At 47.6% G+C, this 18,370-nt stretch overlaps 1 protein-coding gene across 2 annotated transcripts in view; it reads right to left on the bottom strand.

Moving 5' to 3' along the window:
• MAPK8IP3 (mitogen-activated protein kinase 8 interacting protein 3) overlaps window positions 1-16,303 on the bottom strand; it is a 47,370-nt gene extending 31,067 nt beyond the window's left edge. For both annotated transcript variants that reach the window (XM_079943664.1, XM_079943665.1), the window contains exons 1-2: window positions 15,850-16,303; window positions 224-344 (exon numbers count right to left, since the gene is read on the bottom strand). In XM_079943664.1, coding sequence (XP_079799790.1) covers window positions 224-344; window positions 15,850-16,167 — 439 coding nt within the window. In that variant the 5' untranslated portion in view covers window positions 16,168-16,303. The remainder of the gene's footprint in view (window positions 1-223; window positions 345-15,849) is intronic.
• Window positions 16,304-18,370: the final 2,067 nt, after the last annotated feature.

Below are 18,370 nucleotides of genomic sequence, written 5' to 3'. Positions count from 1 at the left end.
TTTATTTCCACAAAGGATTTGAGGCCATTTACAGAAATACAGAGCAGTGTAAAGATAGAAAACAAATTATTGAGGGAATCACAATGAAAGTAAGATAAGGCTCTCCTTGGGTTTTCTCACTCTCTTTTTATCAAAGGCTCTCAACATCCCTCCCAGCTGGGTTGGTCTGAGAACAACAAATGCATTCAAAATGCAATTTCATCTCTCCGGGCTAGCGACTTACTCTGATCTGCGTAGTTTTTGGCCTTCAGTTCCAGCTGGCGGGTCTGAAAGTCGTAGTGTTCCACCTGGGTTTGTAGCTCTTTCTTCTCTTGTTCCAAGGCATCTTCAAACTCAATAAATTTCTATACGTGCAAGGAAGAAAAACAGCAGGCGTCATGAATGTGGGACGGTCAGATGACAGCAGCCCCTCAGAAGGGCTCACGCTCAGGCCCAGAATGTGGTTTCTGCACCCCAGAGCCGGCTTCCCTTCCCGTCCACCACCCGCCACAGCCCTGTGGAGAGCTTCCCAACAGTAGATACCACAGCTTTCTAACCAGCTATCCGCCAGTCACCCGGGGCCCTGAAGTTGGAAAAGCCTACACACGCTGGCTTTAATCTTGAAATTCTTAATAGTTTTTGAACAAGGGGCCCCCATTTCCAGTTCTGCACTGAGCCCCACAAATTATGTAGCTGGTCCTTAGGCAATGGAGTAATATTATTCCTCTCAACACTGCACATCTAAAAGAGGCCAGGTGTGGACTTCCCTGGTGGCGCAGTGGTTAAGAATCTGCCTGCCAATGCAGGGGATATGGGTTTGATCCCTGGTCTGGGAAGATCCCACATGCCGCAGAGCAACTAAGCCTGTGCACCACAACTACTGAGCCTGTGCTCTAGAGCCCGCGTGCCACAAGTACTGAAGCCCGCACGCCTAGAGCCCGTGCTCCACAACAAGAGAAGCCACCGCAACGAGAAGCCCATGCACCACAACAAAGAGTAGCCCCCACTCGCTGCAACTAGAGAAAGCCCGCGCGCAACAACAAAGACCCAATGCAGCCAAAAATAAATTTAAAAAAAAAAAGTCTCTAATTTTCAAAAATAAAAATAAAGAGGCCAGGTGTACTTTCCTCTTAACCTGTATCTCAGTCACTGCTTAGTTCAGGAAGCCATCCTTCGTGGAGTAACCGGCAATGCATAGTACTGTTCCGATTCTTTTAAAAACAAGATGGGGGGTTGTTGGCCTAGATTTGGAATCTGCACTTTATATGGTAAGTTTCTGAGCAAAATTACTATCGAATCAAGTGAAAAGAAAGCACTTTGTAAAATAAAAGAAAATCCTAAATGTTCTTAGGAGGAGACCTAGGTTAACACTGACAGCCCAGGGTAAAGGCAGGGTCTGGGGGGATGGGCACTGGGCAGCAAACCGCCCCCCCACCCCTTGGCTAGGTGATGGCCTGAAGGCCACAGCCCTGCAACAGCCCTGATGGGAACTGTTAACACCTTGATTTTACAGCGTACAAAATGGAAATATTAGAAATTTCATTTGTAGGAAGCATAAATGTCAGCTGGGTTCTTAAGACACTAACAGTGTCGCAGAAGATGGGAATATAAAACGGGCTGTTGGTTCCAGGTTTTGGGTGTCTGGGAGAGGCAATGAGTTCATGGTGGCCATAGCTGTATTTCCCGTAAAAACTGCACCCAGTCCCCCACCCCAACTCTGGGCCCCAGAGATGCTTCTTCCTACAGCGGCTTCTCAGAGGTCTTTGTGCTGAAAAGCACTGGGGCTCCTGCCCAAAGGATGACTCACCCAGTGCAGTGACAGAGGGCAAAAACAACCGGGGCGGGGGCGGGGGCGGGCGGGGGTGCATCAGAAAGAAAATCTGTATTGATGACATCACTCACAACTTAACTAAAATGAAGAACACCCGCCCCATTGCCAGGAAAATGCACACAAATGGTGCAGCGGCACAAAAATTTAAAGTAAGCGGTTTTGAATGACTGTGGCCATGACCAGCATATGAAGAATAAACAAATGCTATTAATTGGCTGGTAAAGAAATTATTTAACTTGGGTAATTTTAATTCCTATTACTTAAAAAAAATTAAAAGAATGATATAAACATATTCTTTTGTAGAAAAATCAGAGGAGAGTGTTAAGTGAAAATAATACTTTTAAAAAACCGTAATTCTGCCATGCTATCAATGGTTAAGAAACAACAACAACAACAAAACCATAATTCTACCAACCAGAGAGGGTCAGTTAAAATTGGGTGACATTCTTCCAGACATGTGTGTAAGTGTGTGGAGTGGATGTGCCATCATTTTGTACACGGTATCGTTACCTGACTTATTCACTCGTTTACACTGGAAATGTCTCTCCACACTGAGAACTGTGCTCTGCCACTCCTACTTCTAACAGTTGTGTGTTCCCCTGTCGGTGTGTGTCTGCAGAGCATAGTTTACTCAACTGATCGCCTCCTGTTGGACTTTCAGGCTGCTTTAAAACGTCCGTTATTATTGTTACTACTTGTGTATCTGCCCAGTGGCATCCTGCTCCCCAGGCCAGACAGGCACCCCAGCTCACACCCCCCAGGTCGGGTGGCGCCCTTCCCGGAGCCCCCATGGCCTCTGTGCTGCCAACCCGACAGGTGGGAAAACGGCAGAGCATAACTGTCTTAATTTTCAGCTCCTGGATTACTAGTGAGACTGAATAAATTCATTAGTCATATACACTACATCTAACAGCTCATTATGTCCTTTGTCCGATTTTCTACTACAGGTTATTTTTCTTAACAATTTGTAAGGACTTATTAGACCCATTCAAGAATTTGTCTTCTACGCTGCAAGTACTTTTCCCAGGATGTAGTCTGTGTGTGTACAGTAGTTTACTTACTTCTACACCATTTACTTAATAATTTACCCTTTCTTCATTGCTCTGAATGCTACCTTTATGATATGGTACCTTCTAAGACATATTTCGGTCTATTTCTGAGCCAGTAACCAAAGGTTTTTTTAATCACTTTCTAAAAAAAATTTAATTATTTATTTATTTTTGGCTGTGTTGGGTCTTCGTTTCTGTGCGAGGGCTTTCTCCAGTTGTGGCGAGCGGGGCCCACTCTTCATCGCGCTGTGCAGGCCTCTCACTGTCGTAGCCTCTCTTGTTGCAGAGCACAGGCTCCAGACGCGCAGGCTCAGTAGCTGTGGCTCACGGGCCTAATTGCTCCGCAGCATGTGGGATCTTCCCAGACCAGGGCTCGAACCCGTGTCCCCTGCATTGGCAGGCAGATTCTCAACCACTGCGCCACCAGGGAAGTCCCCAAAGGTTTTTTTAAACTTGTAGTGTAATAGCATCTTTTAATAGCTGATATACATTTACCCTCTTAACTCTTCCTTTTCAGTATTTTCTTGGTTACTCCCACTTGTGAATTGTTCTAGATTAAGTTGAGAATCATCCTGAATCACTTATATATTTATTTTTTGAATCAACATTTTGCCTGTCAGAAAGCATCAGTTCTCTGGTCCTCAGGAAGGGTCCCTGTTTTTCATGACAAAATGCTCAGGGCTGGACTTGGGCTGAATGGAAAGCTCGTCTTGAGCCAGTGAAGAGCTGAATGATGGGGCGACTGGGGCTGGAGGATGGAAAATGCTCCCTTTCTGTAAACTGAGCCCTGTCCTACCTCCAAGCTGGAGCACCAAAGTTTTACACAAAGAAAAGCGTTCTGTGGTGCTAACACCATTTCTCTAGAATTCCCATCGGTATTTCATCATATTACCTGCATTTCATAGCTGAGAGCCAGCTAAAAAGATTTCTAGATGAAAGATGACTGGCTGCCCCACGCAGCATGTGGGATCTTAGTTCCCTGACCAGGGATCAAACCCATGGGCCCTACAGTGGAAGCGTGGAGTCTTAACCACTGGACCGCCAGGGAATTCCTCCAGATTCTTAAGAAGGTCAGACAGATGTTCCTAAATCTATCCTGATAGGTGATCGTTAAAATCCAATGTAGATGACAGTCCCAAAAAGCTTTGTCATGCCATAAAACAACCGATATGCTTTGAGATCCCCGACGAAGTTGGCCCCAAACCAGGTGACATGCAGAAATCCTCTGATGTTATGATATTGTAAGGCCTTTCAGCCCTAGGAAATACTGAGACATTAACTGAGAGAGAAAACATCTAGGTAAGCTGTGTACATGTATGTCCTCAAGGCCAAAGGCAGAGGGCACCCCAAGTGGCAGGGAGACATGAACGCACAGGACAGTTGTGGTTCCCAGGCCACAAGGAATCCTGGAGCCAAGGGACAGTCCTGTGATGGGAATGGTCAGTCATCAGTAACCACCTGCAGACAAGGGGTGTGAGTGATCACGATCACAATCACGTGGCAGCAACTCCCCAGATGAACAAAAAGCCCCAAGGAACCCACAAGGGACCACCAGCATACTAAAGGGCCAGCCCTCAGCTTCCCTGCTGGGCTGGATCACACACTGGGACACCGGGACACTGCAGGCTCTGCAGGTTGGCGACCACCGCACTTGGCATTTGGGGAAGAACAGCTCTTCCCCGCTACCTTGAGGGACAGCATCGAACCAGACAGAGCTGACTAGGGGGCATCTCAGGGGCTCCAAGTCCACGAAAACATCACAAACACAATATACTATTCTACAGCTTAAAAGGCATCCTCTTTCTTCCCCTCCTGAAAAAACTCTTTCAACGTTATTACAGTAATTTTAGTTAACAGAAATGCAAGCTAACTGTTTAACTGAAATGGAAGATGCAATGCCACCTTCATCAAATATTATGAGGGATAAATAACGTGAAGGACCAGTGCCTGGCCAAGACTAAACAGATATTTAATCATTGCTCTTTTTTTTTTTTTTTAATCATTGCTTTTTATGAGGAAATGCTTGGGGCTAGACTTGGGATGAAGTAAGAATCACCTGGACAAGTAAGGAGTAGTTGATGGAATAAAGCAGGGGCTTTGTGGTTGGTGGTTAAATGAATAAGTGAGGAAAATACAAGTTCTCCTCCAAAACGAGGGGGGCAGCTGTGGCGGGGGAGGTGTCAGGAGGGAACTCTAGTAACTGGGTTAGAGTCACAAAACAATAGATGTTTTCAAGGAAGCAGAAAATATTTTTATTTACAGATCATTTACTTTAGATTTAAGAGAATCAAGAATTTTCAGTGGTGGGGGACAGGGTAAGTTATCTCTATAAGGAAGTCGTCCAAAAGAAAGCTAAACGTTTTTCAACTTCTATTGAATTTGTCCAATTCAATTTATCCAGTATGAATGGAAATGAGAAGAATAAAATTTTTAACAGCATTTGGGTTGAGTGGGTCTGCCTGTTGCTGGACTGTGAAACAGAAGGAATCTACCGTCCGAGACATGCCAAAGTGAAAAACTCGTACACAAGCCAATTACATGCACTACAGATTTGAGTTTGTCTGGAATTGTCATCTGTCTAACCGAGTCTAGTCAAAATGCCACTTAGCACCTGATAACACACAGAGGTTTAAGGCCACCTCACAACAAATCTTTTGAGCCTCCCGAAGAGCAATGAGGAGCAACTAACAATAGAGGAAAAGGTACCAGGTGTCTTAACATGAACACTGAGCTAGGAAATACCTGATTCTTACTGCTAAATACCAATCTACTACATGATTCCCCTTTTTTTTGTTTGTTTTTGCAGTACGCGGGCCTCTCACTGTTGTGGCCTCTCCCGTTGCGGAGCACAGGCTCCGGACGCACAGGCTCAGCAGCCATGGCTCACGGGCCTAGCCGGTCCGCGGCATGTGGGATCCTCCCGGACCAGGGCACGAACCCGTGTCCCCTGCATCAGCAGGTGGACTCTCAACCACTGTGCCACCAAGGAAGCCCCCATGATTCCCTTTTTAGATTTTGTTTTTAAGATATACTTCTACCCCTCCCTCTTACTAACAAATTGCTCTGTTTTAAAATTAAATTCAACTGGTTTTCAGAATTTGCTTTTTGGTGAATTTCAAGGTACATACTGAAGTAACCTGAGAGTGTGGGAACTTCCAAAACTCCAGGAACCAGAGGAAGCTTTTCTCAATATCCCATGGAATGAGATCATTCTATCTAACTCATGCATAAAACCAAACTTAAGAAATAAAACTGACTTTTTCAGGACTTCCCTGGTGGCACAGTGGTTAGGAATCCGCCTGCCAATGCAGGGGACACAGGTTTGAGCCCTGGTCCGGGAAGATCCCACATGCCGCAGAGCATCTAAGCCCGCGCACCACACTACTGAGCCTGTGCTCTAGAGCCTGCGAGCCACAACTACTGAGCCCGTGTGCCTACAGCCCGTGCTCTGCAACAAGAGAAGCCACTGCAATAAGTCCGTGCACTGCAATGAAGAGTAGCCCCTGCTCGCTGCAACTAGAAAAAGCCTGCGCGCAGCAACGAATACCCAACGCAGCCAAAAATAAATAAATTTATTTTTTAAAAAAGAAATAAACTGACTTTTCATGTCAAATATAAAATTAAGACAACAGAAGCCAGCATTCCTAATCCCAGAATGCAAGAGAGATTACTAGGTAAACACTCTTTTATAACATAATCATTAGAATTCTGGTAACTTTCATAATTGAAGGCTATTTTAATTAAAGGCAAAGTAAATTAAGACATTAAATCCAATCCTTTCCTCTTATATGTCCTTTAGGCCAGGGTCACACATAGGAAATAATTCAATTCTGGTTGAATTGTTAGAAATAAAACAGGAATCAAAGATTTTGTTCTTTTGCATGTAATTCCTTCCTGGCGGTGAGGGGGTAGAGTGAATGTCCAAAAGAAAAACGCTCTTTTTGGGTCTTTTATCTTAGGCAGAGTGGTGCACTGGGGTGCTGGGCACAGGCTGTTCCCAGGGGAGATGCCCTTTATGGATGGGTAATTCCCTGCTCCTGTCGGTCACTCCCATCATGATCAAATATTTACTGGGTGCTCACAGGGGTGCTGGACTCATGAGACCTCAAACCTCAGAGGTTTTTTTTCCCAGCTTTTTCCCATATTCCATGACTGTTACCATTTACATCTAAAATGCAGTGTGGGCAGGTGGACAGAGAGGGAGGGAAGGGCATTTCTGCATTCAAGTTTTAGACATACGTCTGAGATCAGGCCACTATGCAGGAACCCAAGAACAAGGTTGGATTCATTTTTTAAAAAGCATAGATTCCTCATTTCGGTTAAAGGAACCACTGGTTCAGCATCTGCCTGAGATGAATCCCAACAAATGGCATTGGTTTAACTCACACTGATTTTCAAGAATTGGTAAGATAGGGACTTCCCTGGTGGCTCAATGGTTAAGACTCCATGCTCCGAATGCAGGGGGGCCGGGTTTGATCCCTGGTCAGGGAACCAGATCCCACACGCAGGCCACAACTAAGAGTTCGCATGCCACAACAAAGGAGCCTGTGAGCTGCAACTAAGGAGTCCACCTGCCACAACTAAGACCCAGCGCAACCAAATAAATAAAATAAATATTAAAAAGAAAAAAAAAGAATTGGTAAGATAGGAAAGATGTCTGTAAAAAATACATATTTTAATATATTACATATTTAAGTATTTTATGTTAGATACTAATATATATTTTGTATCTTAAAATATACATTACATTTATTATATTATTTATGATATACGGCATGATTGGTTCTGGAGGGAAATAAGAAAAAGGAAGATACGATGAAAACTATAAATGCCCCGTCCTGGGAGAAATTTCCCTGGGAGAAGTTATTCTTAACTAGACTGTGTTCTTTGAAGCATTCTTTTTTTAAATTAATTAATTAATTTATTTATTTTTGGCTGCATTGGGTCTTCGCTGCTGCACATGGGCTCTCTCTAGTTGTGGTGAGCAGGGGTTACTCTTCATTGCGGTGCGTGGGCATCTCATTGTGGTGGCTTCTCTTATCGTGGGGCACAGGCTCTAGGTGCAAGGGCTTCAGTAGTTGTGGCACGCGAGCTCAGTAGTTGTGGCTTGCGGGCTCTAGAGCGCAGGCTCAGTAACTGTGGCACATGGACTTAGTTGCTCCACAGCATGTGGGATCTTCCTGGACCAGGGTTCAAACCCATATCCCCTGCACTGGCAGGCAGATTCTTAACCACTGCGCCCAGGGAAGTCCATCTCTGAAGCATTCTTAGCAGTTTACACTGATTTCTTCAACTTCCTAATCCACCTGGCTTCTACATCCCTCTCACTCCATTTAACAGGAGAGACCTGAGGACGCCCATGGTCGCCCTTTGGTGGACACAGGGTCTCGCTGTCCAGAAGCGTACACTGAAGAGCCGAGGCCACAAGCTTGGGCAGAATCCATGGGATCCCGCCTGGATCTGGGTCCAATTCACTGAGAGAAGGAAGAGGTAAGAGGCCGGCGTGGGAAGGTCAGGGAGCAGGAGCACAAGCTGAAGTTGAGTGGAAGGAAGGGCACCCAGAGAACTTGAACAAAAGGCATCACCTTGAACCCACCACTGTAGATAATCAGAATCCAAATGCCCTGACCCCTGTCTCACAAACCCCGCCAATGGAGCTCCACTCCACTGATCTTGGCATTCCCCAAATCTCTTGCCCATGAGAGGCGTTCAAAAGAAGGTAACTGACTTATGATTCCGCGGGCTCTAAGTGTCTGTGTATATTTCCTTTCCTTGGGTCGAGCCTTTCCCACCCTGGTGACAGGGATGCTTTCTTAGGAAGCGCTAGCCAGCCACCAACTGATTTTAACCGCTTGGTTTCCCTGACCATCTTCCAGCGGGGCTCCCTGTGTGCAGCTGCATGCAGGACAGGTTGCGCCGGAGCCTCCCAAGGTCCCGAGAAACAGGGCGCAGGTGTGGACGGCGAGCTCCTGCTCCACCAGAGGAGATAGATGGACACCCACACAGCAGGCTACACTAGCAATGAACGGATGAATGAAAGAACGGCAACAACCTGGGTAATCTCAAATCATTATGCCGTGTGAGAGGAGCCAGTCAAAAAAAGAGTGTACACTGCAGGATTCAGTTTATATAAGGTTCTAGAAAATGCAAATCAATCTACAGTGACAGAAAGCAGACCGTGGTTACCTAGGGATGGGGGAAGCGGGGAGAGAGTATTGAGGGCCACAAGGAAACTTTGGGGACGATGGAGATCATCATCTTGATTGTGAGGATGTTTTTTCAGGTGTAGACGTGTTAAAACTCACCAAATTGCACACTTCAAATATGTACAGCTTAGTGCACTGACCTCAACAAAGTTGTTACAAAGAAAGAACAGAACAGAACTGAAGCCTATGGTCGAAGATTTCATGGTGCGCCGTAAGCACTAGCTGCTTTCTAGGTGCTGGGATTTCCCTCCAGACCTCTTCTCAGCCTTTCAAGAATTTCATCACCTCTCTGTTGTTTCCTAAACAGCTGCAATGCTTTTTTTCTTTTTCCTCATCTCACAATATTTTCTTCTATTCTCCTGTTTCAAAACCCACTACACTTTGGGGTCTCCCCTCTTTCTAGAACATGTTCACTGAAGAAAAACACCCCACCTTTTAAGCATCTTCCTTTCTTGCCTGACGTTATGTAACAGGTCAAAGAAACATTTACTGCCTGTCCTTACAAAACAGTGATTGAGTTAGACCGTCCACGGCTACACTGCCCAGTACCTTAGCCACAGCCACGTGTGGGTATTTAAACTTAATTTAAAGAATTCCCCGGTGGTGCAGTGGTTGGGAATCTGCCTGCCAATGCAGGGGACACGGGTTCAAGCCCTGGTCTGGGAAGATCCCACACGCCGCGGAGCAACTAAGCCCGTGTACCACAATTACTGAGCCTGCGCTCTAGAGCCCGGGAGCCACAACTACTGAGCCTATGCGCCACAACTACTGAAGCCCATGTGCCTAGAGCCCATGCTCCACAACAAGAAAAGCCACTGCAATGAGAAGCCCCCGCACCGCAATGAGGAGTAGCCCCAGCTTGCCACAACTAGAGAAAGCCCACGCACAGCAACGATGACCCAACCTAGCCAAAAATAAATAAATAAATAATTTAAAAAAATAAACTTAAATTAATTTAAATGACATAAAAATAAAAACTCATCCTAAACTGCATGAGGCACATGTGAAGTGTCAGTGGCCCTGTGTGGACACACAGCAGAACAGAAATTTCCGTCCTCACACAGAGCTGTGTTGGACAGATGGATGGCTGAAAACCACAGAAAGTTGGTTCCGGCCCTCCAGGAACCAACAGCTCGGTGCAGCACGTGGAAGCAGAGAAAGGTTGCCCTCCTTCCTCACCTGCACACGCACAGGCAGCTGGTATCTCTGTGGGACATGTGTCAGAGAGAAAAGAACCAGCCTTGGGGCTGAAAGAACCAGAAGGACACTGCCCTTGGCTAACCAGGAAAGAGCCCCCACGTGGGGACTCTGGGGTGACAGGGACTCACTTGAGCACCCACATCTGAATGTCACGGTGCTAGACGCAAGGGAGTCAGGTGTACGCAGCAAAAGTACATGCAGAGGGGGCAGAAGGAAGTGGAAGGGCAGGGGACAGGGCACGCGGTGCTGGGGGGGGTGGGTGCTGGGGACCCCGGGAGAAGGCGGTCTCCTCCTGGGAGCGTCCCTTCCTCTGTTCCCATCCATACCCTTTGCTCTCCATCCCACGTTGCCATTTTCTCACCATCTGACAGTGTGGCAGGACCTCCCCATCCGAGCACCTGCATCAGGGCAGCACAGACCCATCCCCGGCAGCAAGCCTGGCCCTCACTATGCTTAGTTGACTGAGTTACCGAACAAGAGAGAGTGGGAGATGGGACCTGCCTGCGGACCAGTTCATGCCACAGAAGGGTTGGGAGGGGGAGAAAGTGGCTGGGGGAGCAGCATGACAGTGGTGACTCGAGCCAGGATGGTAGCAAAGGAGATAAAAAAGAAGCACAAAAAGTACAAAAAAAAAAAAATCAGGCCAAAAGAATGGCCAGGACTTAGTGAGTCACTGGACATGGGAGGTTGTGAGGATGACCCCTGGGGCCCTGACTTTCAACAGAGCAAAAGCCTGTAACATGAGCCGTCTGGCTGCTGACCACCCTTGGGAAAAGGGACCCTGCCCCCCACACGAGTGTCCCTCCCCAGCTTCCATCCTGCAACTGGTCATGAGGTCACACGAAAGCCAAACTAAGGGACATCCTGCAAGATAACTGGCCTGTGATATCACATCATCAAGGTTGTAAAAAGCACAAAGTGAGAAGCCGATAGGGAACTGAGGACACCATAGGACTTGCAGGAGCCCTCAGGTCTTAGCAGAGCAGGAGGGAGGGAGGGAGATGGAGAGAGAAGAGTAATGTGGAAAAACGTTCACCTTGGGTAATCTGGGTGAGATTGTCCATAAATTATTTCTATATTTTTCTATAAATTATTCCAAAACAGAAACTTTAAAAAAAGACAGATTTAAAATTTAACTTAGAAATTCTAGTTTTGGGAGAACTAACTTGCCCCAGTCCCTGCCCCGCTGCCTAACGGCCACCACAGGGCCTTGAGGGTTCCAAGGGTTCCCGCTGGGTGAGCCTGGCAGGGCGGTGGGGCTTATTCCGCATGTTCTGTTCTCTCTGGCTGGAAAGCGCCTCTCTCTGCTCTCCTGTGCCTATTTGTTTTTTGTTTTTTTAAATTTAATTTACTTTTATTTAATTTTGGCTGCATTGGTTCTTTGTTGCTGAGTGCGGGCTTTCTCTAGTTGCGGCGAGTGGGGGCTACTCTTCAGTGCAGTGTGCTGGCTTCTCATGGCAGTGGCTTCTCTTGTTGCAGAGCAGGGGCTCTAGGTGCGTGGGCTTCAGTAATTGCAGCACGTGGGCTCAGTAGTTGTGGCTCGTGGGCTTTAGAGCGCAGGCTCAGTAGTTGTGGTGCATGAGCTTAGCTGCTCCACGGCATGTGGGATCTTCCCTGACCAGGGCTTGAACCTATGTTCTCTGCATTGGCAGGTGGATTCTTAACCACTGCACCACCAGGCAAGCCCTCTCCTGTGCCTATTTGTTCCCATTTTTTTAGGGAGAGTCTGTTGTACTCCTGGTGACTCTAGTAAGAGAGCTATAATGGACCAGTATTTAGAGGCAACGAGGAAAGGCAGCTCTGGGCACCAAATCTTAATGGCTTCATGTAAAAAAAGTTAACAATTGAAAAAAACTGCCCTGGGACTTCCCTGGTGGTCCAGTGATTAGGACTCCACGCTTCCACCACAGTGGACACAAGTTTGATCCCTGGTCAGGGAACTGGGATCCCACATGCTGAATGTGGCACAGTCAAAAAAACCCAAAACAAAACAAAACAAAACAAAAACCTCTCTTTTAATACGACAACATGGCAGCGGAAGAAATTGCATACTTTGTCTAAGCTGGGGTGAATTTACTATTTGTAATATGGGACACAAGAAGAAAAACTTCTGATTCAATATATTAATTCACTTATTAAAAAAAATGCCAAATGATCATCTCTATAGAGTAGAATGATGGCTTCTGCCCCCTTCAGCTTCATCCTGTCCAAATATTCTTCTACAAAATGCATTACTTTTGTACAACTAGAAAAACACAGTTTTGGGTAAAACTTTCCAGTTGGATGCTTTCCTTACACAGCACCAGACACTGAGGTATCAGCAAATACCCACAGCCATGTCTCATGGACAGAACGTCCACTTGAGTTGCTTGTGATGAGTGGGGGATGTTACCAGTAGTTTCCTTAGGGCCAAGAAGACTTTAAGGTGAATGATGGCTACTAAACTCACACCTTGTCTCTCAAACACTGTTTTTCCTCCTGTGAGCCTAATACTTGATCCCTGCGAGGAAGGCTCTTTGCTGCTCAGGACTGGAGTGAATGGAGTCCTCTGCTGCCTCCTCCCTGGGGGCCACGGTGGGCAGCACTGCCCAGGGGCGCCCACTCGGTCCCGGCCATCCTGGTCAAATGCCCATTTCCAACCTTCTTTTCTAATGGGAAAGAACTCAGTGGGTTTTCAAAACTTTGTATTGGATACAGTTTCAGCATTTTTAAGGTCTCTGTAGAGGTTTTAGAAGCCAGCAACATCCATTTAGCTCTGCAAGTCTGAGCGGGACTCACTGGTCTCGATGACAAGCATAAAACCCGCACAGAGACTGAGATGCCCCACGCTTGCCACCCGCGGCTGCCCCATCAAGGTGCTCTTCCCTGGCTTGGCTAGATCTGCCTTGCTGCAATTCTCCAGGCAAACAACAGCCAATCACGGGACTTGGCACTTGAGATGAAAGAAACTTGCCACGTCTGGCAACCCACGCACTTTACAGAAGCGGCCAGTGAGCCCAGAGAGGGGAAGACTGGTCACAGGGTGTGCAGCTCCCAAAGGTGAGGCTGACACTCAAGCATCTGCAAACTCTGGGGCCTGGCCCCCCTCCCTGGACCCCACCACCTCTAGCTACCGTCACTCCCATCGAGAGAGTCACCCTGGGACCAGAACAGACTCGCAATCTCTCACTGCAGTTATTACAGGCAAGATGTAGCGGGCAGAGGTGTTTGCTCTGCTCAAGGCTCTTTCTTTTTAAATCTGCAGATTCTGTGTGCTAGGAAGGCTGCAGGCGGCTCAGGTTACTCAGCTCTGACTAAGCCTTCTTGAGCAGAGTGGCCGGGGAGGCAGAAGCTACTCTGCATCACGCACACGCCTGCAGCCCATGCTGTTCAGCCTCCCGTGTTATCAGACACACATCTAGGATCTCATGCCCTGTGTGGAAAAAGAAGCCAGGCCACAGTGTACACTGGTCTTTTCCACAAAACTGAAAATGAATGTCTACTGGATTTAGTAAATGAGCTAGAATACCAAAATGGTTACAGATTTTGGCCCTTTTCTTGGTTGTAACATCACATGAGGTTCCTCCAAGGGCATACTATTTAGCATCAAATCACAGCCTTTATGCCGGCCAGCCAAGCGTTTTGTTCACTCTGTGGCTCTCTGTTCAGCATCTCTTAATAGCTGGGGCAAGGATGGGTCTCGGCCTCCAGGGCACTCTCCTCCATACCACATGCGCACCCTCAGCTCTTAGTCCAGGGCGTAAGTGGGAGGCCAGAACCACACTCGCTTGCGGCTGCACTTGAACCATGCAGAGCAGAGCAGGGGCTTCATCCACGCAGAGCAAATTTTTAAGGTAGATGGTTATGATTCTTAGCCTTAAGGTTGTCCATCTTTCTCCTTTTAGTTCCTTCTCGTCCACTATATTGACCACATCGGTACATAGTGAAAGAAAACAAACCTACTCAAAACCTCAGTTAGGCATCAAATGGCCGCTGAGAGCAGTCAGAGAAGTGGGAGGTGCTGCCCAGCATGAGGGAGGCAGCCACTGCCCCACGGCCAGTGAGGGGAGCCCCAGAGCTCGTCTTCTGGGGGTACGCTCTCTGACCTCCCACAGCAGTGGAACGAAGAGCCCACTCCAGGGGTCAGGGTAGACTGCGTCTTGGCCTGGTTCTTCTAGAGCATGTGACCTTGGTCCACCCCCACTCCTTCTTGCGGCCAGTTCTTTCCCTAGTAAATGCCTATGGCCACTCTGAACTCTAAAATCCTATGAGCTCTTGCATCTCCCTTAAGTTGAGAGCTCTAAATCAGTTTTTGGTGGAGCCTGGCACCCCAATCAATAGGCAAGAGCCTCTTGACAGATGAATGAAAAAACCCAAGATCAACGTAAACCACCGTAAGTAGGAACGATACAAGGCACTCTTAATTTTTATAAACATACTTTAAACCAAACTAGGAGAACATAAACTGCCCTAGCTTAAGAAAAAGCCAAAATACCGAAACAGTCTTCCATTTCAATACTAAAATCAAGAATGTGTTAATCCAAATTAGTTAAAAAGGAATTTAGCTCATTTAATAAGAAACTTCCCATTCATAAACCAAAAAGCCATCACCTAATGCCTGGAACAACAGAATGTCAGGGCTTAGAGATCATCTAGGGCAACTGACTCATATGACTGAAGGAAAATCAAAATCCAGAGGGGGGCAGGCGACATGGACAAGGTCACAAAGGCAAGGCAGGAATGAGAACCCAGGTCCCCTGAATCCACCTGGGTCTGACAACAGGGCTAAATATTTCATAGTGAATGAATGAAGGTAAGTGGTATTCCCTGCAATGCATGGTTCTTCGAACTGGTTCACAAATAAGTGATTTCCAGGTTATGGAGGTATCCTAAAACACGATCAAGTACTTCAAAATTCTACTTTTAACTCCTCAGAAGCCACAGTGGAATTTCTCAGCATTGTCCACATAAGCTAACAATATTCCCAACGGAGGGAACCACAGGGCAAAGAAATCACCTCCGGAAACCTGGAGTCTTTCACCTGGTGCCAGAGGAGCAGCCTAACTGTGGCTTTGGTAATGTGTTTACCTCAATCACCAAATTCACCCATGTCACAGACCGTCAAAACATTGGATTAGGGATAAGGCAAAGATCTGACAACACCTCTTCTGGCTGCAGAACCATAAGAAGATCAGAAATCCCCTTTCTGGAAGGGTTTAAAATTAAAATTAAAATTGCAGCAACCAGAAGTTGTAACTGGGGTCTAGGACACGTTTGCGGAAAAACACACACAAAAGCAAAAAGAACTGGCGTCTGCAATGAGAAGTGGGTATGGAGGGGAGACGGAGGCCTGAGGCAGTTTAGGATGCAAGGTCCCCCAGTGACGCCAGGTGGTTCAGGGCTAGGGTTCCTGGCTGGAGCAGCAGGCCAGGAGGATGTGGGAGCCAGGCATCAGCCCCTGGGCCGGGCTCGGCGTCGGGGGCGTTGGTGGGATGGGCGGGGCGTGAGCTGGGGCCCGGGCAGGGCGGGGGCTAAGGGCGGGGTCCCCGGGCCGGGAAGGACTGGGGTCCCCGGGAGGGGCCCCGGCGCCTCCCGGCCCACGCACCTCCTCGGCCTGCTTGCGCAGCGCCTTCTCCCGCTCGTACTGGGTGAGCAGCTGCTCGTTGTCCTCGCGCAGCAGCTCCAGCTCCACCTCGTGCTCCTGGTTCTCGCTGAGCACCGAGTCCAGATTCTCGAGCACGTTGACCACGAGTGGCATCAGCTCCTTGACGACCTCCTCGTCGTAGCAGTGGATGAGGCGCTCGAACTCGCGGTATATGGAGCCCGCCAGGCCCGACACCCGCTCCGACATCACCGAGCCAGAGCAGTAGTCGTCCTGGTACACGACCACGCCGCCGCCCTCGTCCATCTGGATCTCCATCATCGCGGCCACCGCCGCCGCCAGCGCGGCCTGCTGTCCGCCGGCGCGCCCGCCCGCTCCGGCTGCCCGTAGTCCGCAGGCCGCGGCCCGTTGCCTGCGCCGCAGCCGCTGTCGCCTCAGCCGCCGCCAGCTGATACTGATGCTGATGCTGCGCCCGTCGCTCAGCGGCCGGAAGTCCCGCCGCCCGGAAGTCCCGCCCCCTAGACAGCGGGGGCGGTGCCCGCCCGTCCAGCCGGAGCCCCGCGGCGTCACGCCGCTAGAGGTCGCAGGGGTCCTAACGTAGGAAGAAGCCAGTCCCCGCGCCAGAAGCTCGGCCGAGCGGGGCTGGGAGCGCTTCCGGTCAGGCTCATCAGAGCAGCTGTCTGCCAGCTCCGACGACGCAGGCGTGGACTTCTACAAAGTGACAGCGTTATGTCCTAAGTATATACAAATGACTTTGTACGGTTTAGACTTAAGCGAGCGTCCGTGTGCCCACCCTACCCTCCAAAGAAATGGCCGTTATCTTTGTGCGCCCCTCCCTCCCTTCCGGAGTTGACCGCGATACTGACCTGGTTAAATGTGACTTGCCTTTGTAGCCTCACTGCACAGCAGTATGTACTCCTACACAGTAGGTACTCAGAGCTCCCTTCAGAGCGGCTGTGCTTTCCATGGTCCCTCCTGGGATTCCAATTAAATGCAAGTTGCCCGTCTCATCCTAAAATCCAGTAACAAACTCTCACTTGCTCCACTTCTGTGTCCTGATGTTGCGTAACTTCTTCAAATTTACCAGTTTCACTTCAGCTATGTGTAGTCTAACCTCTACGCTGAGTTTTTTATTTCAACTTTTTTTTTTTTTTTTTTGGCCTCTCCCCGCGGCATGTGGGATCTTAGTTCCCTGACCAGGGATGGAACCTGCACCCCCTGCAGTGGAAGCGCAGAGTCCTAACCACCGGACTGCTAGGGAAGTCCCTCAACAGTTATATTTTTAATTTCCATTTGTCCTGTTTGACTTTCTTATATTCTACCAGTTTTGATAGGCCCTTATTTCTTCCACTTTTAGCCAGTTGATTTGCATTTTCTTTCTCTGGTATCTTGAGGACACCATGAATCTAAGACTTACACTTTCAGCTTTGGGGGCCACACAGGTGGCATGAATCCTGATCATAAACCCATGAGTGACAGCTTAGTGTTAACAGAAATGCTCTTACCCCTGCCTTTTACCTGATGCGATGCTTCAAGGGGAGTTCATCCTAACCTGATTGCACCAATGAACGTTCCTGCAGGTGATGCCCTAAATACTGTTGCACAATTTTCCCCTTGCAATGTACTGTGCTGTATGGATGCTCACCCACCCCACTAAGAGACGATCTGAGGTTTCAGTCTCACATTCAGACTGCCTGGGTTTTGATCCTAGCTAACTGTAAAACTGAGCCTAAAACAATTACCAACCTACTAGGAGTGCTATGAAGATCACAAAAGAGGCTTAGTACAATCTCTAGCAAATAGTAAGCATGCAATATAGACTTGTTTTATATTCTCAAAATAAGCCAGGACAAACATGAAATATATAATTTCTTCTGGTAAGCAAGTTACAGAGAAAGCTGGTGAATGTTTTGGGGAATGTTTCTGACTTCTGCTCTAAGCCGTTCCAAGAAATATGGCCCCTTTTCAATTCCTAAAATAGCGAATACAGTAAGCCAGCCACCACTACCACAGTCAGAGGCCAACTGACTTGTCATCAACTTTATTAGTTTTTACCACTAACATGTATGGGCAGATTTGTTACTTGAAACTGGTTAAAGAAAAAGGAGTTTTAACAAAATGATATGCTGGATAATTCTTGATGCTTACTGAAGAACACTAGTACACTCTTGAGAGCTCAAGCTAACTGAATTAGAACTTGCTTCCTTTACAATTTGTAAAGATAATTCGCTATTCAACTTTTTCTCTTTCTCATTACAAGACCCTAAAATGTAATTTGGGCACACAGGTTTCAAAAGTTCTATCAATACTTTAACTTCGAAGTATCCACCCCTAATGCCTGCTAAAAACTCACCTAGGTCCCTGTAATGTCCCCCTCATTTCTTCCTAAGTTCAAGTTTAGATAGCACTTTGTAGTCACACACAGAACAGGAAGATTTCATTCATGAGCTGCAAGAACGCTAAGGATTAAGAATATAACGAGTTCAGAAGAAACAAACGGGATAACATAGGAGGAGGTGTAGAC

The sequence above is a fragment of the Stenella coeruleoalba genome (genome assembly GCF_951394435.1).
Source record: "Stenella coeruleoalba genome assembly, chromosome: 15".
Taxonomy (NCBI): Eukaryota; Metazoa; Chordata; class Mammalia; order Artiodactyla; family Delphinidae; genus Stenella; species Stenella coeruleoalba.
This window is presented reverse-complemented; position numbering and strand designations above follow the sequence as displayed.